Here is a 26,285-nt window from a genome sequence, read left to right as displayed (position 1 = left end):
TGCGGCATCATCACCATGAAAGATTCCCTATCAGCTCTCGAACATACACGGTACCGGGGCGAATAAGATCCGCTGCCATCCTTAGCTTGACGTTCCTCCCATGGTGTGGCCAGGGAGGGGACGATTTGGGCTCGTACTTGTGTGCATTGAATTGAGCTCGTGATCGCTCGGAGACTGCTGGTGTTTCACCACCAGCAAGAGATGATGGACTACGCTTCATCACGTGTCATCCACCTTGATGCCACCCACTCCGACCTGGGGCCCTCCCCCACGGGCACCACCCAGCCACAGCAAAGGCCACCTGGCAGAATGGCCATTGCTGGGAATCCCAATGCACCAGGGGGATGGGCATCTACCCCTTGGCATACATGGGGAGTTAATGGCGCAGGCATCAGCAGAGCGATCCCTGTGTGGTCAGAGAGCTACATCCAACAGGGTACATGGTGGCCCCACCACAACGGACTGGCTACGTGTCGACGCAGAAGTCGACACTGTATAGTGCATGGTGGAAAACGCACCCAGGAAGGTGTCCTCGCCCATAAGATGGATAATGGGCAGGACTGCAATGTGACGACAAGAAAGTGGGCTAAAGATCTCAATGCACGATGGACATGATGCACCTTGTAAGGTGCCCTTCCCCAATTGGCTCACTCTTCGGGAAAATTTTGAAGAATGGAGGTCAAACCCTACAGGGGACCATCACATAAAGGCCGAAACATGTGAAAATCATTTTAGTCACGACATATGATGGGCAGGAATACCTCGGGCTTATTCTAACCCCGGGACCTGCAGGGGGGGGGGGGGGGGGGGGGGCAGTGAGTGTGCCAGGTAGTGTCAGTGGCTCCAATGTGTGGGATGCTGCACCGACACTGTAATCAACTCTGTTTGTGGCACCCTGGTCAGTGGCCTCCCTTGTTGCAGATTCCACAGTACAGAGAAGTTTAAACATATACAACACTTACTGTAGTTCTCATCCAGTTCCTTCCAACCTTAACTTACCTCTGTTTATGTATAATCAGTCAATCAATCGATCACTTTTTTTTACAGCATTCTTTCATTTATTTTTATTATGTAATACTTTAAGTTAAACGGATTTTGTAAGATAAGTTATAAATTTTACAAATTAGTTCCCATAATCAGTACATTTGTATAACAGTGTTATTTCATAATAAAGTTACCGACAAAATACAGTAGTTGTGGCTAATGTTTTTGTGTATCTGTATGCATCAGTAAATGTGCTAAAAATTGAACAAGAGAGTAGAGGTAATTCACTGGAAAGTCTAGGACAGAATAACAACAGTCTTATGAAAAGGACAGATAGCTTCTCACCATAAAGAGGCAACATCGAGTTGCAGACAAGTACAATAAAAAGGACTGCTACACATTTTAGCTTTCAGCCAAAAGGTCTTCTGAATTAGAAAATACACACACAAGCACAACTGACACATACACGATCACTGTCTCTTGCTTCTGCAAACAGACTGAGTTATAACTATTCCTGATGGGAGCAGCAAGCTGATCATGTAGTTTAAGGAGGAAGCCTGGGGTGAGGGGAGAGAGGGGGGGGGGGGGGGATGAATAGCAGAATGAGGTGGGTGATGGTGTAGTGCAGCAAGTGTGAATGTGCAGGGATCAGTGTAGGGCTGCCAGGTGTAGCACTAGGCTTGGGGGGGGGGGGGGGGCGGTGCTGGGAATGGGAGGGGAGAAGAGGAAAAAGGACTAGTGGGTGCATACCTGGAATAGAAGGCTGTGTTGTGCTGCAGTGGGAGCAGGAAGGGGCCAGGTAAGTGGAGGACAGGGACTAGCAAAGGTGAGGCCGTGGGGGGCAGGGGGTTTACAGTAACAAAGAATATATTGCAGCAGGAATTCCCTGCTATCCAATCCAGAAACCTAGTGTTGGTAGGAATAATTCAGATAGCACACGCTGTGAAGCAGTCATTGAAGTGGAGCACATTACGTTGGGCAGCTTGTTCGGCAATTGGGTGGTTTAGCTGCCTCTTGGCCACGTGAACAGACATTTTGTTAGTTGTTATGCCCACAAAGAAAGTAGCCTAGGGGTTGCAGAGTTTGTAGATCACGTGATGCTTTCACAAGTAGCCCTGCCTTTGATGGGGTGGGAGATGCCTGCAACCATACTAGTGTAGGCAGTGGGGGGAGGATGTATGGGACAAGTCTTTCATCTTGCTCTACTGTAGGGATATTAGCCCTGATGCAACGGGTTGGATGTAGGTTTGGAGTAGGGATGGACAAGGATTTTGCATAGGTTTGGTGGGCTGTACAATACCACTGTGGGAGGGGTGGGAAGGATTGTTGTTGTTGTGGCCTTCAGTCCCGAGACTGGTTTGATGCAGCTCTCCAAGCTACTCTATCCTGTACAAGCTGCTTCATCTCCCAGTACCTACTGCAGCCTACATCCTTCTGAATCTGCTTAGTGTATTCATCTCCCTCTACGATTTTTACCCTCCATGCTGCCCTCCAATACTAAATTGGTGATCCCTCGATGTCTCAGAGCATGTCCTACCAACCGATCCCTTCTTCTAGTCAAGTTGTGCCACAAGCACCTCTTCTCCCCAATTCTATTCAATACCTCCTCATGTGATCTACCCATCTAATCTTCAGCATTCTTCTGTAGCACCACATTTCAAAAGCTTCTATTCTCTTCTTGTCTAAACTATTTATCGTCCACGTTTCACTTCCATACATGGCTACACTCCATACAAATACTTTCAGAAATGACTTCCTGACATTTAAATCTATACTCGATGTTAACAAATTTTTCTTCTTCAGGATAGTGGGTAGAATATTCCTCAATTCAGGGCACAATGAAAAACAGTCGCAACCCTGTCGGAGAATGTGATACGGTTGCTCCAGTCCTGGGTGGTACTGAATCACAAGAGGAGTGACTCTTTGTGGGCAAGCAGTTGGCATGTGGGACGTGCTAGATGACTGGAGAGACAAGGCACAGGAGATCTGTTTCTAGGCAAGGTTGGGAAGGTAATTTTGGTCTGTGAAGGTCTCCACCCTCACCCACAATCGCTTGATTGGTGCTCATATCCCTGCAATGGAGCACGATGCAAGACCTGTCCCATACATCCTCCCACCACTACTTACACTAGCCTGGACACAGGCATCTCCTACCCGATCAAAGGGCTACCTGTGAAAGCAGTGATGTGATCTGCCAACTAATCTGAAACCACTGTGCTACTCTCTACGTGGGCATGATGACAAACCGTATGTCACATCAATGGCCACTGAAACTGTGGCCAAGAGACATCTGGAGCATCCAAATGCTAAAAATGCTGTCCAACACAATGTGCTTCAGTTCAATAACTGCTTCACAGACTGTACCAGATGAACCCTTCCTACCAACACCAGCTTTTCTGAACTGTGCAGGTAGGAACTCCCCTGCAATATAGATTACATTGCAGTAACCCCCCTGGCCTCAACCTTCGCTAGTCCCTGTCCCCCACTTAGCTGTCATCGTCCCTGCTCTCACTTCAGCACAACACAGCTTTCATTTCACCAATGCACCCATTAGTCCTTTTGCCCCCTTCTCTCCTACCCCTCCCCCTCATTCCAAACCTACTCCAGCACTGAGCAGCCCTACCCCGTCCCCACCACATCCCTGCACATTCCCACAAGCTGAACTACACCATCACCCACCCCACCCTGCTATTCAGTCACCTCCTCCCTCTCCTCACTCCATGCCTCCACCTTAAACCTCGGCACCAGATCGCTGCTCCCATCAGGCACAGTTACAACGAAGCCTGGCCAGTGGCCAGAGACAGTAGTCGTGTGTGTGTGTGTGTGTGTGTGTGTGTGTGTGTGTGTGTGTGTGTGTAAGTAGTCCATATTCCATATTCTTTTCACAATGTTTCGTAACGTTTCAAATCTACTTACCAAGCAGCAGTAGGACGCCCCCCCCCCCCCACACACACACACACACAGGTATGCAGGTTAAGGAAATTTCCATTCTTTTGGAACCAGTGGCTTCTTCTTATGGCAGAAGTATTGATGGGGAAGGAAGAGGGGTGATGAAATAGGACTGTTGAGGGTTAAGAAATGGGGAGAATTTTTAAAAAATCACCCAGAACCCCGGGTCAGGCAAAACTTACCGGAAGGGATGATAAGGAAAGACTCTTCTGTAACCTTTATATGCGTGTGTTCTCCTGCTGTCGGTTGTTGACTAGATTCTTATATCTATCCAGTTACATCGTATTTGTTCCCAGAATGAGATTTTCACTCTGCAGCGGAGTGTGCGCTGATATGAAACTTCCTGGCAGATTAAAACTGTGTGCCCGACCGAGACTCGAACTCGGGACCTTTGCCTTTCGCGGTCAAGTGCTCTACCAACTGAGCTACTGCAGCACGACTCACGCCCGGTACACACAGCTTTACTTCTGCCAGTACCTCGTCTCCTACCTTCCAAACTTTACAGAAGCTCTCCTGCGAACCTTGCAGAACTAGAACTCCTGAAAGAAAGGATATTGCGGAGACATGGCTTAACCACAGCCTGGGGGATGTTTCCAGAATGAGATTTTCACTCTGCAGCGGAGTGTGCGCTGATATGAAACTTCCTGGCAGATTAAAACTGTGTGCCCGACCGAGACTCGAACTCGGGACCTTTGCCTTTCGCGGGCAAGTGCTCTACCAACTGAGCTACCAAAGCACGACTCACGCCCGGTACTCACAGCTTTACTTCTGCCAGTACCTCGTCTCCTACCTTCCAAACTTTACAGAAGCTCTCCTGCGAACCTTGCAGAACTAGAACTCCTGAAAGAAAGGCAAAGGTCCCGAGTTCGAGTCTCGGTCGGGCACACAGTTTTAATCTGCCAGGAAGTTTCATATCAGCGCACACTCCGCTGCAGAGTGAAAATCTCATTCTGGAAACATCCCCCAGGCTGTGGTTAAGCCATGTCTCCGCAATATCCTTTCTTTCAGGAGTTCTAGTTCTGCAAGGTTCGCAGGAGAGCTTCTGTAAAGTTTGGAAGGTAGGAGACGAGGTACTGGCAGAAGTAAAGCTGTGAGTACCGGGCGTGAGTCATGCTGCGGTAGCTCAGTTGGTAGAGCACTTGCCCGCGAAAGGCAAAGGTCCCGAGTTCGAGTCTCGGTCGGGCACACAGTTTTAATCTGCCAGGAAGTTTCATCGTATTTGTTATTTGCTGAAACTATCGCATCCTGGTAGAACAATGTGAAAGCGACTAACTATGGCCAGACACTTGGTTTCATCAACGTCTTGTTGAACATCATTTACAGGAACACTGTTTGTTGTAGCACATGACTTGATTCAACTTAAAGGTAGTAGTTCTCATAGAGAATGATAATGACATTTGGTCTGTGGGGTGCTCTCAACTGCGCAGTTATCAGCGCCCGTACAAATTTCCAACTGTTGCGCAGTCCAATCCCGCCAATTTCAAGAATGATGATGAAATGACGACAACAACACAAACACCTCTCGAAGCAGGTGGAAATCCCTGACCCTGCTGGGAATCGAACCCGAGTCCCCATGCTCGAGAAGCGAGAATGCGACCGTGAGACCATGAGCTGCAGACCTCAAAGAGAAATCACATATCATGGTACTATACCTTCGACAAATGTTCCTGGCCAGTAGGTCAATTCACAAGTTTCCAGGAATGTGATGTGTATTATACCTAGCAGAAATTTACAACCTTCCAATTTTTTGGTAGCTGTAGCATGTCATTAATCATCCAGGTTATTTTTGCTGCTAGTTACATCTAAATAACCACTACTCATGTCCTTCAGGATTTTGAGCAGATGAGATAATTTTCACTGTGATCATATCTCATGCACTCCAGTGATTTCTGAATAGCAGTACTTGTGTACTGTACATTGTGGATTTTTCTGGACTCAAATTCTGAAGACACCAACAGTGTAAATGACTAATCAGTCAATGGAATGTAACAATATTAGAGAAGAAAAGTTGCTACTCACCATATAGCAGAGATGCTGAGTCGCAGATAGACACAACAAAAAGATTCACACAATTAAAGCTTTCAGCCATTAAGGCCTTTGTCAACAACAGGCACACATACACACACCCACACACTCTCACAAACACAATTCGCACACATGACTGCAGTCTCAGGCAACTGAAACTGCGCTGCAAGTAGCAGCACCAGTGCATGATGGGAGTGGCAGCTGGATGGGGGTAAGGAGGAGGCTTAGGTGGGGAGGGATAGTATGGTGGGTGTAGCAGACAGTGAAGTGCTGCAGTTTGGACGGTGGGCAGGGGAAGATGCGGAGGGGGCCGGGGGGAAGTAGCGGAAAGGAGAGAAATAAAATGACTGGGTGTGGTGGTGAAATGATTGCTGTGTAGTTCTCGAATGGGAACAGGGAGAGGGTTGGATGGGTGAGGACAGTGACTAACTAAGGTTCAGGCCAGGAGGGTTACCGGAACATAGGATATATTGCAGGGAAAGTTCCCACCTGCACAGTTCAGAATAGGTGGTGTTGGTGGGAAGGATCCATATGGCATAAGCTGTGAAGCAGTCACTGAAATGAAGGATACCATGTTTGGCAGTGTGTTCAGCAACAGGGTGGTCCACTTGTTTCATGGCCACAGTCTGTTGGTGGCCATTCATACGGACAGACAGCTTTTTGGTTGTCATCCCTACAGAGAATGCTTCACAGTGGTCGCAGCTTAGCTTGTAAATCACATGACTGGTTTCACAGGTAGCCCTGCCTTTGATGGGATAGGTGATGTTAGTGACCACACTGGAGTAGCTGGTGGCAGGAGGATGAATGGGACAGGTCTTCCATCTAGTTCTATTACAAGGGTATGAACCATGAGGTATGGGATTGGGAGCAGGGGTTGTGTAAGGCTGGACAAGTATACTGTGTAGGTTCAGTGGACATCGGAATACCACTGTAGGAAGGGTGGGAATGTAGTGGGCAGGACACTTCTCATTTCAGGGTACGACGAGAGATACTCGAAACCCTGGCGGAGAACATAATTCAGTTGCTCCAGTCGTGGATGGTACTGAGTTATGAGGGGAATGCTCCTCTGTGGGAGGGAGGGACTGGAAAGATAAGGCATGGCAGATTTGTTTTTGTACAAGGTTGGGAGGATAATTACAGTCAGTGAAGGCTTCAGTGAGACCATTGGTATATTCTGAGAGGGACTGCTTGTCACTGCAGATGGGACGACCCTGGGTGGCTAGCCTGTATGGAAGGGACTTCTTGGTATAGAATGGGTGGCAGCTGTCAAAGTGGAGGTATTGCTGGTGGTTAGTAGGTTTGATATGGATGGAGGTACTGATGTAGCCATCTATGGGGTGGAGGTCAACACCTAGGAAGGTTACTTGATGGGTTGAGTAAGACCAGGTGAAGCAAATGGGGGAGAAGTTGATGAGGTTCTGGAGGAATGTTGATAGGGTCAGTGGAGCACATTTTAAAAAAACAAGTTGAAGCAGCACTGATTCTTGTAACTGAAGTCTGGTTTCTTTACAAGTTGCTGACAACCTTTTGCTTTCTGTACTGTATTTCTGATAATTTCAATTAGTGTATTCTATTCAATAGTGTTGTAAGTGTTTTCTGGATCTACAACCGCTCAGAACTTAAATTTATCTTTCTTCAATTTATTATTTATTATAAGACTTGCGGATCAGTACTGCTTTATGCGGTTCTACACTTCTTTCAGACTTAAACTTTTGGTAGTTGCCAATCTGCCTGTGCACATCATACTTAATATGATTTTTGGCAACATGGACATGTCCGATTCTGCCCGTCTGCTTTTTGACCTGTGACGTCATCAAGATGGCGGACACTCCCTATTGCCAGTGTATACAAAATGGCACCCATAAGGTCACTACATATACCCACGAACAAAGATAATTAACCATGCAAAATATTTAACTTCAGCAATGAAGTGAAATTAATGGTGTGGAAAGTAGAGGGTCTCAGGTGGGGACAAGCTAAATATACAGTAAGAAAGGCATCATTCTACAGCAAACAATACCGAAAAATAACAAACAGGAAATCCTCGAGAATAAACCAAACAAGAAACACCAAACAACCTGGAATAAAAAATTTCATTTGACCTACATAACCATTACTGAAACACATTGAAAACATTGCCACATACACCTGTACCTGGTTTGAGATGAAGAGACTTAGCTCAATGTCAAATTCGCAGTCACTGCTGACACTTATACCTTCCACCAAATAGCCACATAACTGGAGAACTTTAATTGCATACGCCGTAATGTTACTCATATCAGCAACCAACCAATGACTAGTAAACTTCATCGGAACATCCATAGATAGATAGTACCAAACAAAACTGTAATAAAAAAATGATTTTCAAACCACTAACAACATGGTGAACTAACAATTTCAAAACCAAAAATAAATCAGTACCCAGTAACCAATGACACTGAAATAACATACTGCCAAGCCAGCAAAAAACAAACTCCCACAACATCAAGTAACACGCAGCACAAAGGTCATATTGCACTAACATCACTCACAAACAATTTAGAAACAAAAACCACATATTAACACACCCTTTGCAAACACAATCCATTACTAACATGCCGCACCTCAATGGCATCACACAACACAACACAGCTACATCACAGGTCAAAGCAGACAGGCAGAATCGGACCCTTTTATTGGAGCATACTTTTTATGTCCTATTTTCATATCAAATTACTTTCTGTGATGTAGAATGGAAAGTAAATGCAGCACTTACTTGGAAAAAGCAAGCAGTAAGGATACTGTGTATACCAGAAAACAGATCATCATGCAAAGGAGACATTCAGTTGTTATTCTATCCGGGGCTTTCCACTATCTGATCATCATGTGGTTAACACAAACACAGTACTGGACAAAGAAATTAGTTCTGGATAGACTTTTCCTTCCTGTAGTCTACAAATCAGAATTAGGGTCTGTGTTCTGGTGCAAAAGTTTTCAATAAGTTCCCACTAGTCATGCAGCTCAAAACTGAGTGATCCAATAAATTCTAATGAAAATTGCAAACATGTTTTCTTAGTAATTACTCCTACAAATTATGACATTACCTACACCAAAGAATTGATGATCCCTACGTGCTATATGACCAATATCAATGCTTGTTGTACAGTGGGCTTAATTCTAATACCACACATATATAGGCCCTACAGCTAGGCATAGGATAAATATCGATGTTGTCATGCAAATATTAAGTTAAGCGAAAGAGACAAGCAGGAGCTACTTAACATAACTGAGGAAGCAGAAGTCCTAGCATTTCACAAAGGGCTAACGTCAGCTTGAAATATCTGTCCCTACATACATTTTCTAGATGTCACTGAAGTGACTACTTCTGCTACATGGCAGGCAACTAGCACAGGGAGAGTCATATGTGCATTACATCTAGACAGACATATCCTTAGGCCAGCCAGTCCATAAAATCCATGCCTACTTGTGGGACCTGATTGTTTCGGTCAATGTCATAAAAAAAAAGTGATGATCAGAGCCTAATGTAAATTAATGCGTGGTCACAGTAAAATAAAATAACCATTTGGAGGAGGGACAGAAAAAAGCACTCCAGAATTAGAACCTTGATGACCAAACTAGCCCAAGTCTTTCTTCTTAACACACTATGTGTAAAAGCAAAGAAATTGGATAAATTTTGTTATATTGTGTCATTATTCAAAATAGATAGTCAGATCCAAGCCAAATTATAATCTGAGCTACCATTTGCAAAGTGATTTAGGGATTATCCACAGCATTTGATACTGCTTGGTCAGTTCAAACTAAATTGTCACCTTTCAATCTAACCTATGCCTTGGGTTATGTTACACATCAGTATGTCACTGCAATCTCCATTCCAAAACAGCAATATTGACAGTAAAGAAATTTTTTCAATGTTCTGTTTGAGCACATCTAATGTCATATGCCATATTATCATTATGCTAAACGATGAAGCAGATGTCTGGTACTGGTAGGTTCAGTTGACATGATTGATGTATGCCACAAGAAAGATACACTTGTGGGACATTACAGTTGGGAAGGAATCCATGTACTATACAATAACATCAAATTCTGAGGGAAAGTAAGCAGCATTTTCATTCATATCTCTGGCTGAAATAAACTTTCTCATGAATGTGTACTTAGTTTTGCAGACTACAGTCTCTTGTTCCACACAAGCCACCCTGATCCACTGCTGTAATCGTGTGCAAATCCCCATTTGTACTGGCACCCAAGAGTGTCTCAACTGTTTCTTTAGATGTTCTAGACGAAATAAGATATGATGACGTCTGTAAAATGCGGTAAGCTTGTTGCTGAATATACCGCACCACAAAACCACCCAGTCAGAAAGAGAATTACGACTTTCTTTTTCTTCCTATTTTCGTCTCTCACAACAAGGAAATTCTAGGTGCCATCGCACCTAGTATAGCTGAGTGAATCAAACCACTAATTAAGATTGAAAATTGAGACCTTCGTGATAATTACTTTATTAAAGTTTTTTATAGTCAAAATATCTCAGTTGAAAACCATACTAGTAAATAAAGGTATGGGGGTGGGGGTGGGGGCTATTACAACGTAAATGCTTACTAGTAAATAAACGAATGGGGTGGGGGGCCATTACCCCGTAAATGAATTATACTGTTTCAGTGTGTTACTTTTTTATATTCTGCTATTTCCGAAGGCCTGAAAAGAAGGCCGGCAATATGACATGTGATATTCGGTTACAGCTCACCGAAAATGGGACCTGACGGTCCAAAATGTCATGGTTGAATATAAATTAATCGGTACATGAAGCTTAACAAGTTCCACGTCTGAGAGGCAGTGAAAGTAATGGTAACGACAAAGCAACTGATATAAACATAATGGTACCAACTACACCTGTCAGATTTCAAATGTAAACAAAGCGACAATATAATTACTGAATGGATGTGCGTGTAGCCAAATAAAAAACAATGGTGTAAATTCTCACCTTGAAAGACTGTATGCATTCCAGCACCGTCAAGTCATCGTTGTTTGGGAGATTACCGCACCATCTCTGTAAATCCAGTTTACAATGTTCATCATGTAATAATGGAATCACAACTGGGCTTCTTTTATTTCTAATTGCATTAACTGCATCACTGCCAGCTGAAACTTTATTGGGTTCTAATCTATTGAGACTTTTCCCGAATGTAATTATTTCATTTGCTTGGATGCCGCCCCCATGCAAAGCACAAAAAATCTGAAATTGTACATGTAAAATTAAAACAGAAATGTCACGCCACCCCATACTTTTTTTTCTACAGAAGTGTCAACAGAAATGTTGCATGTTATAGAAATGTCAACAATCACACATCACCACTACACACAAGTTCTGTATATACTAGTCCGAACCAGAGATAATATACCAGATTAACGCCACGTACATCGAAGTTGATAAATCGAAGTGATTGCGATATACATCAGGAGAATTTGCGACCACGTATATCGATACTGTGAATTTGGGCGGGAAAGCTTAGCGGACTGTGGAGTATTGTTTTTGTGTTGAGCTGGTGAAGTGTATATGCAGTTCATTAATCCATCAGTACTAATAACACCAATGTTTCGAAAATTCATGCAGGACATCTGAGACGGCAGTCTGTTTTTAACATATTTAGATCGCATATCGCATTATGTAGATCATATAGTTTTGTGCCAAGTGTTAGTTGCTCATTATTGGACATCCGATAATACTGAACTAAAAAGAAGAAAAGAAAAGAAAAGGTTGTTGCTCCTGTTTGAGGTAATTATCACAATCCACAGTAAAATCAGGAATAATTGTATTGTAAGCGGCTGTATGTCAGTTGCTTGTAGAGACATTTGCTGAAGTATGATTACTGTAGCATTTTCTGTGATCTCACTTCTCGTGTTATGTTATCTTTTAATCGTTTCAGATATTGGGCCACACCCACTGCACAACTAACACCTTTTCACTACACATCATACGTAATTTTCCTTTCTATCAAAGAAAAAACGGTGTGTTCAAAATCTGTAGCATTTTGTTTTTGCATCTCAGGAAAGTACTGCGAAGTTAGTGGCAAAGGGTACTCCCCATTGTACCATTAGCTTGACTCCTCGTACTATTTGTTTGCGAAGTGCGGGAAGAATGTTGCTTGAATGCCTACGTGCACGATGTAATTAGTCTACTCTTGTCTGCATGTTCTGTAACGTTGCGATGTATTCACAGATGATTCACTAAAAACTGGTAGTTGAAACTTCGTAAATTGGCCTTCACGTGATAGTTGACGTCTGTCTTAAAGTATCTACCATCTCAAGTTTTTCCAGTGTCTTTGTGATCGTCTACCTTGTGTCATCGAACATATTAAAATTCATGCTGCCCTCTTTTGTAGATGTTAAGTATCCGCCAGTTTGGTGCAGATCCCATACGATTTAGCAATATTTTAGGATGAGTTTCACGAGTTATTTCTAAGCAGCTTTCTATATAGAAGGACTGCACTTTCCATGTATGCTAGTAATTGATGACATCTGCCACTTGCTATACCAACAACTGAACCTATGTTATATTTCATGTCCCTATAAAACTGAACCTATGTTATTTTTCTCATCCCTACAAATTGCTGCACTAAGTATGTCTATGAGTGGACTGAATCCTGTTGTGACCCATTGTTGTTGTGATCATAGCATGCTTATTTTTTGTTTTGTAAAGTTGTGGTTTTTCATTTCAGAAGGTAAAAAGCAAGATGCCAGTCGTAACATCGTTTTGAAAACTTATCAAGATCTGATTGAATATAAGTGCAGTTGGTTTCAGCAAGTACTAAAGGGACCTGGAGGCCCCAATCAAGATCTTGAAGAGGCTGTTCTGGCTGCCATTGAGGGAACAGCATGCAACAAACTGCATACAGTATATCTAAAAACAAAGATGATGTGACTTACCAAACGAAAGCGCTGGCACGTCGATAGACACACAAACATACACACAAAATTCTAGCTTTCGCAACCAACGGTTGCTTCGTCAGGAAAGAGGGAAGGAGAGGGAAAGACGAAAGGATTTAGGTTTTAAGGGAGAGGGTAAGGAGTCATTCCAATCCCGGGAGCGGAAAGACTTACCTTAGGGGAAAAAAAGGACGGGTATACACTTGCGCGCGCGCGCACACACACACACATATCCATCCACACATATACAGACACAAGCAGACATATATGTCTGCTTGTGTCTGTATATGTGTGGATGGATGTGTGTGTGCGTGCGCGCGCGAGTGTATACCCGTCCTTTTTTCCCCCTAAGGTAAGTCTTTCCGCTCCCAGGATTGGAATGACTCCATACCCTCTCCCTTAAAACCCAAATCCTTTCGTCTTTCCCTCTCCTTCCCTCTTTCCTGACGAAGCAACCATTGGTTGCGAAAGCTAGAATTTTGTGTGTATGTTTGTGTTTGTTTGTGTGTCTATCGACGTGCCAGCCCTTTCGTTTGGTAAGTCACATCATCTTTGTTTTTAGATATATTTTTCCCATGTGGAATGTTTCCCTCTATTAAAACTGCATACAGTGGCGTACATTGGAACAAACGATGCCTTTTGTCTGAGCTTCAAGGTCATACTTGAATCGCTCCAGCGACTGCAGATTAGGTTGAGGTCAACATTGCTTACAGACTGCTCACAGTTAGCATCATTGTCCCCAAGCAGATTCCTCCCTGTTTTGGGCTGAGTAGAAGGGTTGAACTAAACATTACAAATATTCTTTCTATGATAAATTAGGCTACAATCTCTTGTACTGGGGCCATATTGCTGAGAATTGTAGTGCCCTCTATGTGGATCAGTGGTGCACTACACATCAGAGATTATAATAGTTATAGGAGAGCCTGAAGTATTAATGTAAGACCCAACAAAATGCTCCTTCCCCTCCACCCACACACAGATGATTCAATTGAAATCCTAGTGACCAGTTGCCGAAATATTCAGAAGTAGTGCTGGAGCTCACACAATACTAGATGTAAAAATCTGCTAAGAAGTCTAAATTGCTAGCAATGAGAGTTTTACATTAAATGAATGTCTATATCTAAAGGGAAGGCAAGTGGAAAATAGAGGCGATGGGTCTGGTGCAGTAGACAAACTGAAATCCACCGAGATAAAAGATTGGTCAAGACTCTGTATCAAGGGTTTACATAAACTTATAATTGGGTGTTTCAGTTGATTGTCAGACTCATCCCCAGATATTACCAAAAAATTTAGAGGAAACGTAAGCTCTCTTGTACATATATACCCCAGTCATACTGTCATTGGAGACTTTGATCAATAAACAGTCAGGTGGGATAGTTACAGTTTGTAAGTAGTGAGCACACCGATACATTAAGTGAAACAACACTTAATGCTTCATTTGAAAACTGCTCAGAACAGAGTTCCAAAACCCACCCATGACTGATATATTAGATCTTAGGGAACAAATATACATGACCTATTTGAAGATGTCCACATTGGAATTGGTGTAGGTGACCACAATGTGGTTGTAGCAACAATGATTACTAAAGCACAAAGGACAACTAAAATAAGTAGGAAGATTGATATGTTCATTTAACTAAATAGAGAGGCAGTATGTAATGTCACATCTCTGGAAGGAAATTGAAACATTTCACTGGATTGAAGAACTGTGGCTCAAGTTGAGAAGAATAATTGAAGTAGCAAGTCATGGATACATATCCATCAGAACAGTGCATGATGGGGAGAGAACCTCCTGGTATAAAGTTTTTGCAAATAAACTTCTAAAGGAACTGTCACTGTTACACAATAATGGTCTTCTATCCAAAGACTGGTTTGATGCAGATGTACAGGGTACTCTGTCCTCTGGAAGCCTCATCATCTCCCAATAACTACTGCAGTTTACATCCTTCTGAATCTGCTCACTGTATTCATCTCTTGGTCTCCCTCTATGATTTTTACCACTCACCCTTTCCTCCAATACTAAATTGATGATCCCCTGATATCTCAGAACGTGTCTAATCAACCAATCTCTTCCTCTAGTCAGGTTCTGTCACAAATTTCTTTTCTCACCAGTTCTGCTTCAGTACTTACATGATCTACCTATCTGATCTTCAGCATTCTTCTGTAGCACCACATTTCAGAAGCTTCTACTCTCTTCTTGTCTGCACTGTTTATCTTCCATCTTTCACTTCTGTACATAGCTGCACTTCATACAGATACCTTCAGAAAAGACTTAATGACTATTTGATATTAAATTTCTTTCCTTCAGAAATGCTGTTCTTGCCATTGCCAGGTCATCTGTTATTTTGCTGGCCAAATAGCAAAATGGATCTACTGCTTAAAGGGTATCATTCCCTAATCTAATTCCCTCATTACCACCTGATTAAATTTGTGTACATATCCTTATTTTGCTTTTATTGATTGTCATCTTATATCCTACTTTTAAGACCTTGCCCATTCCTTTCAACTGCTCTTCCAAATCGTATACAGTCTCTGACAGAATTACAGTGTCATCAGCAGACCTCATTGTTTTTATTTCTTCTCCTTGGAATTTGATTCCTACTCCAGATTTTTCTTTGGTTTTCTTTACTGTTTACTAAATGTACAGACTGAGTAATATTGGGGTTATGTGCAACCCTGTCTCACTCCCTTCTCAACCACATCTTTCTTTCATGTCCCTCAATTCTTCTAGCTGCCATCTGCTTTCTGTTAAAGTTGTAAATAGCCTTTTACTCCTGCTACCTACAAAATTTCAAAAAGCAATAGTGACGTCATAACAAGCCACCAACCTGCTGAAGTCAAAAACTGTTAGTTGAGTATCATATTGTATATGAAATCCCCCATACCCTTACCTGTGGTCAAGGAATAGAAACATGCAGTGGCATCATGCATGTGGACACATCAGAGATTAAGCAGGAGTGCACTGACAAAGAGGTCATACTGTGTTCCAAGTTGTCAGGGCAGCCACTACTGTTTTGAATGGCAATAGTTTTCCTACATTATATTAGGCATGGCAATGTGTTGTGATTTTGGTGTTTCCATGTTTTTGTCTACTCTCTGCACATACTTTTGGGCAGGAAGTCAATAGTGAGACAGCTACATGGATACTCTGCAAATCACATTTAAGTGCCTGGCAGAGGGTTCATCCTTCACAATTCATAATTATTCCAATCTCGTATAACACACATAAAGAAACACCTATATCTTTCTGTACGAGCTCTGATTTCCCTTATTTTATAGTGGCGATCGTTTCTCCCTACGTAGGTCGGTGTCAACAAAATATTTTTGCATTTGGAGGAGAAAGTTGGTGATTGGTATTTCGTGAGATGTAGAAGTAACTTCGAGTGTGCCCCAGGGAAGTGTGTTGGATTCCTTGCTGTTCATGTTGTATATTAGTGATCTAGACAATATAAATAGTAATTTAGACTTCTTGCAGATGATGCAGTTATCTATAATGAAGTACTGTCTGAAAGAAGCTGCATAAATATTCAGCCAGATCTTGATAAGATTTCTAAGTGATGCAAAGATTGGCAACTTGCTATTTATACATTTCTCCCACCTCTCCAGCAGGCTATGAATGCCACACCAAAGAAACAGTTCTTCTTCTGAAGCGAACCAGTCAGTGAGCAATTTTTGTACATTTTCATGCGAATTGAAGCGTTATTCATTGGGTGTGTCTCCCAGTGATACAAATGGGTGATAATCAGATGGAGCCAAGTTTGGAGAATAAGCACATGCCCTAGTATTTCCCAACTGAATGCCTCAATCGTTTCCCTCACCTGTTTTGCTGTGTGATGGTGCTTTATCACGTAGCAATATGATTTTGTGTTGCCTTTTTCAATATTCCCGTCATTTTTCATGTTATGCTCTATCTAAAACAATCATTTGCTGTTGATAGCTATCAGTGTTAATGGTTTCACCAGGTTTTAGCAGCTCATAATACGTTACTCCCTTCTGATCCCACCAAACACAGAGCATCATCTTCTTTCCAAAGCAAGTTGGTCTTGTAGTGGATGTTGATGGTTTGCCTGGATTCACCCATGATTTACAGTGCGTAGGATTCTCAACATATATCCATTTTTCATCACCAGCATTTCACATGTGGTCTTCTGATTTGCTTGCTGTCTTTCATTCAATTCATCTGGAACCCATTTTCTCACTTTCTGCACCTTCCCCGTAGCTTTCAACCGAAGAGAATTTTTTTTTCGTAATATTCAATGTTCCACAAGTTCCTGTTGAGTCTGAGTATCATCTTCATCCAATTAGGCCTGCAATTCTTTGTCTTCAAACTTTGTGGTGGTTTCCTGCGCTTGTCGTTTCTCATGTCAAAATCACCACTTTTGAAGTCTTTGAACTGCTTGAAACACTGTTTTCCCAAGAGCATGTTCACTGAAAGCTTCGACAAGCATTTGATGCGATTCTGCAACAGTTTTCTTCAAATGATAACAGAAAACCATTGCTGTCCGCAAAATGTAGTTCGCAGGCACAAAACTCGACATGTTTACACAGGTTTGAAACAGATACCGATGTATGGAACTTGGGTTATGGTGTGTTGACATTCCTCGTCAGCCGTTACAGGAAGCAGATGGCCCCGCAGGAGCAGTCTCACAGGTCCTACACTGACGGCTAGCACCATCTATACTGAAATTCCGGTTTCATACTTCTAGACCTGATACCTTTGTGTAGGGATATGAAATTGAATGATCATATAGACTGAGTCATGGATAAAGTGGGTGGTAGACTTCAGTTTATTGGTAGAATCCTGGGGAAATGCGATGAGACTACAAAGGCTACAAAGGAGATTGCTTACAAATCACTCGTTCAACTGACTAGACTATTGCTCAAGTGTGTGTGGCTGTTACTGAAGGGGATTGACGGGGATATTGAAATTATTCAGTGAAGAGCAGCACAAATGGTTCCTGGTTTTGTCTGACCCATGGGACAGGTTCAGTGAGATGTTGAAAGAACTGGAGTGGCAGACTCTTGAAGATAGACGTAAGCTATCCCGAGAAAGTCTACTAACAAAGTTTCAAGATCCAACATTAAATGATGAACTCTAGGAATATACTACAATATAGGCATATTGATCAAAAGGGATTGTGAGGATAAGCTTAGAATAAGTAGAGCATGCATAGAGGCATTCAGACAATCCTTCCTGCACTCCATACATGAATGGAATGGGAAGAAACTCTAATAACTGGTACAATAGGATGTAGCTTCTGACACGCTCTTCATGGTAGCTTGCAGCGTATAAGTGGAGATATAGATGGAAGCATTAGAAAATCAGCTTTGCAAACTTACATTTATTGATGTCATATGGAACAATTTTTTGGCACAGTTCCATGCACAGCCACAAAGTACTCTTACAGAAATGTCGTGTAAGGAATAACGTGGTGTCCATACACGAACTTCAAGTACTAGGCACTGTGTAAAAATTTAGGTAACACTAACAACTGCCTCACAGCACATTTACACTCTTATGAAAATTGCTGTAAAAATCAGACACAGTTTATAAATAATTGCTAGTATTTGTAAATATAACATTATGTACGAAGTGTCTTTTGTTCACAACTTAACTTACTCTTGCAGATAAAGGTCAGATTAAGTTTATCAGTGTTTGTTGTAGATTAAGAATTAATCTGTTTATGTAAATGGCCATCATGTAGCCATTGGTCTCACGGAGAAAATGTGTCTGGTTTGTACCTGCTGACACATTCCACATCATGGCGACTTGCAGTGAATGCAACCACAGAGGACGTGAAAAACTAAAATAAAACTATTTGCATTTTTGCTTGTAATGGTCATGTTAGTGCTTCACCTACATCTACGTCTTCGACACTCTGCAAGCCACTTTATGGCACTGTTCCATTACTTACTTGCTTGCTGCTTGGTCTTTGAGTCTTAATGGCACACTAAACATGGTGATCGGAAACCCAGGAAAGGCTATCTGGGAAAGCTGCAGCATTTTCTCTTTTGGTGCTGTTGTTGCTCAGGTGTAAGGAAGCACAGTACTTGCCAAGCAGGTGTATGCACAAGATTGTGTGTTATGTTTATTACTGTCTCTTTACTACTGGATTCCCCCTCATGACACCGGTTTCTCTGAACATCACAGGTGGCAAATGGCTTTACAATATGTGCTAGGTTCTCACCACCTACCTTTCGTTAATTTCTGTGGTTTCAGCATTTCTTTTAATTAGCTACTCCTTTTCTGCATTTCCTTTTATCTTACCCTTTTTTTTTTTTTTTTTTTTTTTTTTTCCGGACCTGTATTATTTTGCCTTCCTCCACTCCCCCCCCCCCCCCCCCCCCCCCTCCAAATACCTGTCTACCATGTGTAATGTGTAATACACTTAGTTTTCCACTCTTAAGAATCTTCGGGGTTTGGTTTTCCCTTCCAACTTTTAAGTTCTGTGGCATTCAAATCTTGTTCTGTGGAGGTTCCAACAATTGGTCTTTCATTCTCATTGTGTCCTATAAGTCTCCCTTGATCTGTGGTCGTGGGTGAATTTTCCTGAACTCTTCCCAGCTCTAAAATCTCACCGATCCTCTTTCTTCATTCCTGTTCTATTCCCTTCAACCTTCTGCCAGAAGGACCCACCACCTCTGAAAGCTCATACATTTCTACATCTCTTGTGTGTTCTCTCCTGCTGCTGCCTCTTGGTAAGCAGATTTTTTTCTATCCATATTAGGCCTATATTCACTCATTACTAGTGGGAACCTTTTCTATTTTTGGCTTCAGAAACGATACAGTCGTAAACATCCATGGCATTCACTTCCGTAGCAATCCATGGTTCCTCACTGAGAGCTGGTCAGTATTTTTCTTAGGTCATATTCAAAACTTGTTTGCCCACATAAACACCTATGCAACATTAACAGAATGTCATACTTCAATGTATTTTGTCGTCATGCATAGCAATAAGCTCATCACGACTACTTGCAGCAATTTTTCCTTTCAGGAAAAGGTAATGTATGACAGTGTGAGCTTCTGTGTGCTCAGTATGTTGTGGAATCTTGCTTTTCTTAAATTTACTATAGGGTGGTATGGAAAGGAATAACACTGTAAAATTTGAGCAACAAACACCACAGAAATGTGATTGCTCTGAAATACTCAGTAAGAAGTTATTCTTCAATGTTATTCTGGATAGTATATCTGATAAAACCAATGCTCCATTAACAACCGTATGAAAAGGATATATTGCTACTCCCCACATAGTGGAGTCATGGAGTCACAGATAGGCATAATGAAAAAGAATGCTAGAAATATTTCAGCTATCGTGCAAAGTATTTCATCAGAAGTAGAAAACTCACATACATACGTGGCCATTATCTCCGCTAAAGAGACATTTGCCTTAAGTGTGTAAGTTATTATGTGAATATGAGAGGGTTTTCTATTCCTGAAGAAATACTTTATGCAAAAGGTAAAATATTTCTAGATTTTTTCCTGTATCTGTGACTCAATGCCTCCTATACATAACGAATAGCATTCTAGCCTTCCCATATTGTTGTTATTCCATCCTGGACTTCCTATTGTTTATTGCTTTACTAATACACTGATCAGCTAGAACATTACAACCACCTATGTAATAGCCAGTATGTCCACCTTTGGCACGGATAACAATGAGGCAACCACATCTGCACACGTGTCACCTGTTTCCCGTGAATTTCAGGGAATGTGGCAATGAGCTCTGCTACTACATTCAATCACATCCCAGGTGTGTTTGATCGGCTTCAGATCTGGTGAGTTGGGAGGTCAGCACATCAGTTGGAACTCACCACTGTGTTCCTTGAACCACTCTCACACTGCTGGATTTGTGATGTGGCGTATTTTCTTGTTGAAAAATGCCATTTCTGTGGGGAAATATGATCATCATGAAGGGGTGGACATGGTCTGCAACCATGTAAGATACTCCTTGGCTTTCATGGCATCTTGCACAAGCTCCACTAGATCCACAGATGCCCATGTGAATGTTTCCCAGAGCATAATGCAGCTGCCTCCAGTTTGTCATCGTCCTGCAGTACATGTGTCAGGGAGCTGTTCCCCTGGAAGACGATGGATGTGTGTGCCCACCCATCAGCATGATGAAGAAATATTGGAATTCGTCAGACCGTGCAACGAACTGCCTTTGCACCAACTTCCAGTGCTGATGGTCACATGTCCATTTCAGTCGTAGTTGCCAGTGTCGTGGTGTTAACTTTGGCGCATGCATGGGTTGTTGGCTGCAGAGGTCCATTGTGAGAAGTGTTTGGTGCACTGTGTGTTGATAGACACATGTACTCTGCCCAGCATTTAAGTTAGTTCTACCACAGTGCACTGTCTGTCCTATTTTACCGGTATGTCCATTCTGCAACATCCAGTATCTGCAGTGAGGGGTCAGTGCCCAACGCCACGATGTGTGGACATGGTTTCACCTTTGTTTAGCCACGTGTTGAAGAAACTCACCAAAGCAATTCTTGAACACTCTAATAGTCGCGCAGTTTCTGAAATGCCCATGCCATGCCTCCAGGCAGTCACAGTCTGCCCTTGGTCAAACTTGGATAGATCACAAGCCTTCCCCATTCTACACACGGACAACATGTTCACTGATATTGCACGCATCGTGTGGGTCTCTGACTAGCTGTTATTCCTCGTCAGGTGACGTTGCTGTCAACTGGACGGGTTTATATCACTAGGAGGTTGGTGGTCATAATGTTGTGGCTGATCAGTGTATATTTTCATATTATTGAGCAGTGAATATTAATTTCCACATTTTTATTACCAGTTACCATGGATATATCACGAAAGAAAAGGAGAGTAGCAAAAGCCATTGTGGATGGACTGGCAGAACTGTATCCACATGATGTGCAGCTGTATAGAAAGCCTCCTTTGATGACTATTTCTCTTTCTGAATTTGAGGAATTAGCAGTGGCTAGACTGAAAGGTACCTTAATTGAGATATTATTAAATTGTAAGGTGGATCTAATGAATTAGCCTTTTTGAATGGAAATGTTTGTGTTCCAACGTTGATTAACATCTACATCTTATTAGTATATATTATGAGAGTTCACTACATAATTGCTTCATTTTCCTGTATTGATTGTATTACTCTCATTGATTGTCCCTTGTCTGTTTAAGTAATATACTATATTAATCTTATTAAGTGACTGCTACAGTGTTTTATTATTCTTTCCTTGGAATGGTGCGTCACAGGGTACAAGAGACCCTCCAGCGGTTTAAGTTCCTCAGACTTCTTGTGTATGCTACATTCTGGCAGCTACGCCAACACAGGATGTTGATTACTTACTTCAGTTGTTTGTTTCATGCGTTTGGCATATTTCCCTAATTATTTTATCAATTTTGTATTATTTTGTAGCTCCATAAGGCAGGTTCTTCTTGCGTATGTTATTATTTTTTATCTAAACATACTACAAGAGCATATCAGAATCACATATTATCACTTGACTATTTCCTTTTTAACAATTTAAAATTTATTAGTGTTTTTAATGTATTATGTTGTATCACTATAATAACATATACATTTATTAAGCCCATGGCAGACATAACCTGTTGCATTCTGTACAATTTTATAATTGACAAATATGTGTTGATTTACCATGACATCTAATGAGCTTACAACACAAACGTGTTTCGTGGCTTCTGTACCACAGTTTCAGAGCAGTAGCACTGTTACAGTATGACTCGCTGCCACTGTGACCTAGTTTACACCTTATTATTTTAACACATTTGCTGCCATCGGCGCACCAGCGAACCCAGCCAATACTGGTGCACATGTTGTAGATGCGCCTGCGCGGCGAGAGACTCGGCTGTTGCGAGGCACCACAGTTTAGTTGGGCACAGCCATTTGGTGTGGTTTATTTCGCAGGCACTCTAAGAATGTATTGTTTTCAATTTTTACGGATGTGGTTCGCGTATTTTCCCTATAGTTTTTCTCTGTTGTGAGACTGAAAATGGAAAACGATCGTGACACGGCGGACCCTTCAGAACCTAAGAAACGTAAAATATGGGACACAATAAACATACAAAAACTAATGGATGCAGAATTATTATGAATATTAGAAAGGGTGTACACAACCCGGGAAATCTGGGAAAAACCCGGGAATTTTTTCATCCTGGAGAAAACCGGGAAAAACCCGGGAATTGTTTAGAATTCCGGGAATTTTTCATTGTTTTAGCTTTCAGTTAAATTTTTGTGATTTTGACTGGTAAGAACCAATACTCTAACAAAGGATATTACTGTATCCCGCTACTGCAGAATAATACTGCAGCAACAAAACATGAATGAGAGAAAAAAGAAAACAAAAATAAAACTTAAGTTGCAAAGGAATTGCACCGTATACAACAACAAATCAGTGCTCATACAAGCGTCTGCCAACAGCAAAGTGTGTCAAAGGCTTTAGGAAGACTATGCAATGCTTTATAACAACAAACTGCCTACGATCACCATGATGTGACAACTGTTTGAATTAGATTCGTTTGAGCTGTTGCGGGCGGGCTCTTGCGCATGCGCAGTTGAGTCGCGTTTGAGTAATACTTCTCCCGCTTCTGGTTACTGAAATGTGGCTGGGCGCCACTATTTAATATTGCCCCAGTTGGGAAATAATAGTAAATCTGGGGCTGATGCACAGAGCAGTCTGAGTTGTTGTGGGGAGCGTCCGCATGACCTGTGTTTACGTTCAGTGAATGTTTCCCCCTGCGGGTCCGGGGGTTAGAATAGGCCCGAGGTATTCCTGCCTGTCGTAAGAGGCGACTAAAAGGAGTCCCTCCCCCTCAAGGGGGTAGTTAGCGCCTGCGTCCGGAGACGGACGGTTCCACGACCTATATTTGAGGTCATTTTGGTTTTTCACTTCTTCTCGTTTCTTCCTTCCTTTGGTTGGTTCCTTTCTTTGTTCTTCTCCATCTCACTGTCTTCCTTACTCTTTCCCTTGCCTTCTTCTCCTTGCCTTCTCTGGTCTCCGCCGCGGCGTTTGAGACAGTCTGTCCTCTCTCTCTTCTTTTTCCTCTTCTTCCTTCCTCCCTGTGCGCGCCTGAAGGCCGACCCACGCGTTCGCACGCGTAGCCGGTGACGGGGTAATGCGTAATTCCCTGTCCTGGGTAGACAAGTAAGGCACGCACGTACCCCCAGGCCCAGGGAGGGGTGATTGCCTGAGCTGATACCTTCTGACCATGCCGATAGGTCCCTCCGTCTGTTTCTCGGGAGGTGTGACCTGAGGTGTCAACATTCACCTAAGGCGGGAGTGCCCTCTGAGAGGGTCCCCACAAGGAAGGAGCGCGCCGTCGGAGATGCTGGCAATCATGGGGGATTCCTCCGCAATGGATTTCTCTTCTTCTTCTCTCTCAACTTCTGCCCACAAACGGAAACTTGACCAGCCACCAGTGACAAAAGTACTACCGCCTGCCCCACAGTTCCTCGTCGTTTCTCGATCTGAGGACGGAAAGGATTTTTCCTCTGTCAACCCTTTCGTTATCCAGAAGGGCGTAGATGCCATAGCCGGAACTGTTAAGTCTTGTACCAGGTTGCGTAATGGTACCTTGTTACTAGAAACTGAGAGCGCCTTTCAGGCACAAAAACTGCTTCGAGCCACACTCCTGTACACGTTTCCTGTCCGGCTGGAGGCTCACCGAACTTTGAATTCGTCTCGTGGTGTGGTTTATACTATATCACTCGGTGGATTGACTGACGAGGAGATTCAGTCTTTCCTCGCTGAGCAGGGCGTGGCGGCTGTCCATAGGGTCATGAAAAAGGTCAACAATGACCTTGTACCGACCTGGACACTTTTCTTGACCTTTGATAGTGTTAAGCTGCCACCGCGCATCAAAGCGGGCTACGAGGTTATTTCTGTTCGCCCCTATGTCCCGACACCTACGCACTGCTACCAGTGTCAGCGTTTTAATCACACTCGCCAGTCTTGTTCCAATGCGGCTAAATGTGTCACTTGTGGCAGGGATGCCCATGAGGGTGACTGTCCACCTCCGTCTCTTCGTTGTGTGAACTGTCAGGGTGACCATGCAGCGTCCTCCCGCGACTGTCCCATCTATAAGGAAGAACGCTGTATCCAAGAAATTCGGGTCAAAGAGGAAGTGTCCACCTTGGCTGCTCGCAAGCTATTTGCTAGTAGGAAGCCCACACTGCTTCCAGCGGGGAAATACAGTACTGTCCTCGCCTCTCCTCGGACTGCCAGGGAGGTGGCAACCCAGACATGCGATCTGACCTTCAGCACCACGGTCGTCCATTCGGCCAGTGCTAAGATCGCGCGGTCGATGTCTCCTCTTCCTCCCGTCACCCCACAGACACAAGCCCCTTCATCAGCTTCTGCCACGATGAAGACCCAGAAGTCAGATGCATGGGCCTTCAAGAAGGAACCGTCCCGTGCAGACTTCCTACGTACCTCGAACTCCCAGCCATCGACCAGTACTTCCACCAAACGACCTTCCAAGAAGGCTCATAGGAAGCACAGTTCTCCTTCTGCGCCACCCAGCGGTTGCCGCCCCAGGCCGTCATCCGTTTCGCCTGGCCGCACTGCTGGTAGCCGACCATCTGGCCGATCACCGCCGGAGGAAGCTCCCCCTCCCGGCCATCTTACCAAGATGGCCGATGAACCTATAGAACCAATGGACGATGACTGTCTGCCTACTGATAGCAGCGGCAGTGCTCGCTCGAAGCCGGGCCCTCAGCGGCCTTCGAGGTGACCCCTTCTTGCTTCTCCTTTTTCTTTTTCTTCTCACGATGGCACTTCTTCATTGGAATATTCGCGGCATTCGCTCCAACCGAGAGGACTTAACGTTGCTGCTGCGCTTGCACTGTCCGCTCGTCTTAGCTCTCCAGGAAACGAAGCTACGCCCATGCGATCAAATTGACTTGGCACACAAAGCCTCTGTGCGTTTTGACCTACCCCCTGTGGCAGGTATTCCGGCTCATGGAGGGGTTATGTTGCTGGTCTGAGATGATATTTACTACGATCCCATCACATTGCACACCGGCCTGCAGGCAGTTGCCGTCCAAATTATTCTCCCCACGTTCACATTTTCCATTTGTACCGTTTACACTCCATCGTCGTCTGCCGTTACCAGGGCAGACATGATTCAAAATATTGCTCAGCTACCTGCACCATTTTTGTTAACTGGAGACTTCAATGCCCACCATCCCCTTTGGGGCTCTCCAGCATCCTGCCCGAGGGGCTCCCTGTTAGCAGACCTTTTCAACCAGCTCAATCTTGTCTGCCTCAATACTGGCGCCCCTACTTTTCTTTCGGACACAACAGTTTTACTCCTTCTTCTGTTGTCTGGGGTAGCCTGCGCCGGCTATCTGGCACTAAGGTCCACTCACCAGTTTCTGGCTTGACAGTCGCGAATGACGTCCTTGTGGCCC

General features: G+C 43.3%; 2 protein-coding genes across 3 annotated transcripts in view; one reads left to right on the top strand and one right to left on the bottom strand.

Annotated features, from left to right (window-relative positions):
• LOC124596614 (Golgi apparatus protein 1) overlaps nucleotides 1-11,330 on the bottom strand; it is a 146,387-nt gene extending 135,057 nt beyond the window's left edge. The window contains exon 1 of the mRNA XM_047135835.1: nucleotides 10,940-11,330. Coding sequence (XP_046991791.1) covers nucleotides 10,940-11,239 — 300 coding nt within the window. The 5' untranslated portion in view covers nucleotides 11,240-11,330. The remainder of the gene's footprint in view (nucleotides 1-10,939) is intronic.
• Nucleotides 11,331-11,435: 105 nt separating this feature from the next.
• Nucleotides 11,436-26,285, top strand: part of LOC124596615 (DNA primase large subunit) — a 91,372-nt gene continuing 76,522 nt past the window's right edge. The window contains exons 1-2 of one of the 2 annotated variants that reach the window (XM_047135838.1): nucleotides 11,436-11,731; nucleotides 21,681-21,839. In XM_047135838.1, coding sequence (XP_046991794.1) covers nucleotides 21,686-21,839 — 154 coding nt within the window. In that variant the 5' untranslated portion in view covers nucleotides 11,436-11,731; nucleotides 21,681-21,685. Of the gene's footprint in view, nucleotides 11,732-12,079; nucleotides 12,123-21,680; nucleotides 21,840-26,285 lie in introns of those variants that run through there. The other variant, XM_047135837.1, reaches the window with a different exon arrangement.

This window comes from Schistocerca americana, chromosome 2 (genome assembly GCF_021461395.2).
Source record: "Schistocerca americana isolate TAMUIC-IGC-003095 chromosome 2, iqSchAmer2.1, whole genome shotgun sequence".
Classification (NCBI taxonomy): Eukaryota; Metazoa; Arthropoda; class Insecta; order Orthoptera; family Acrididae; genus Schistocerca; species Schistocerca americana.
The sequence above is the reverse complement of the archived record's forward strand: the minus strand, read 5'-3'. Positions and strand labels throughout refer to the sequence as shown.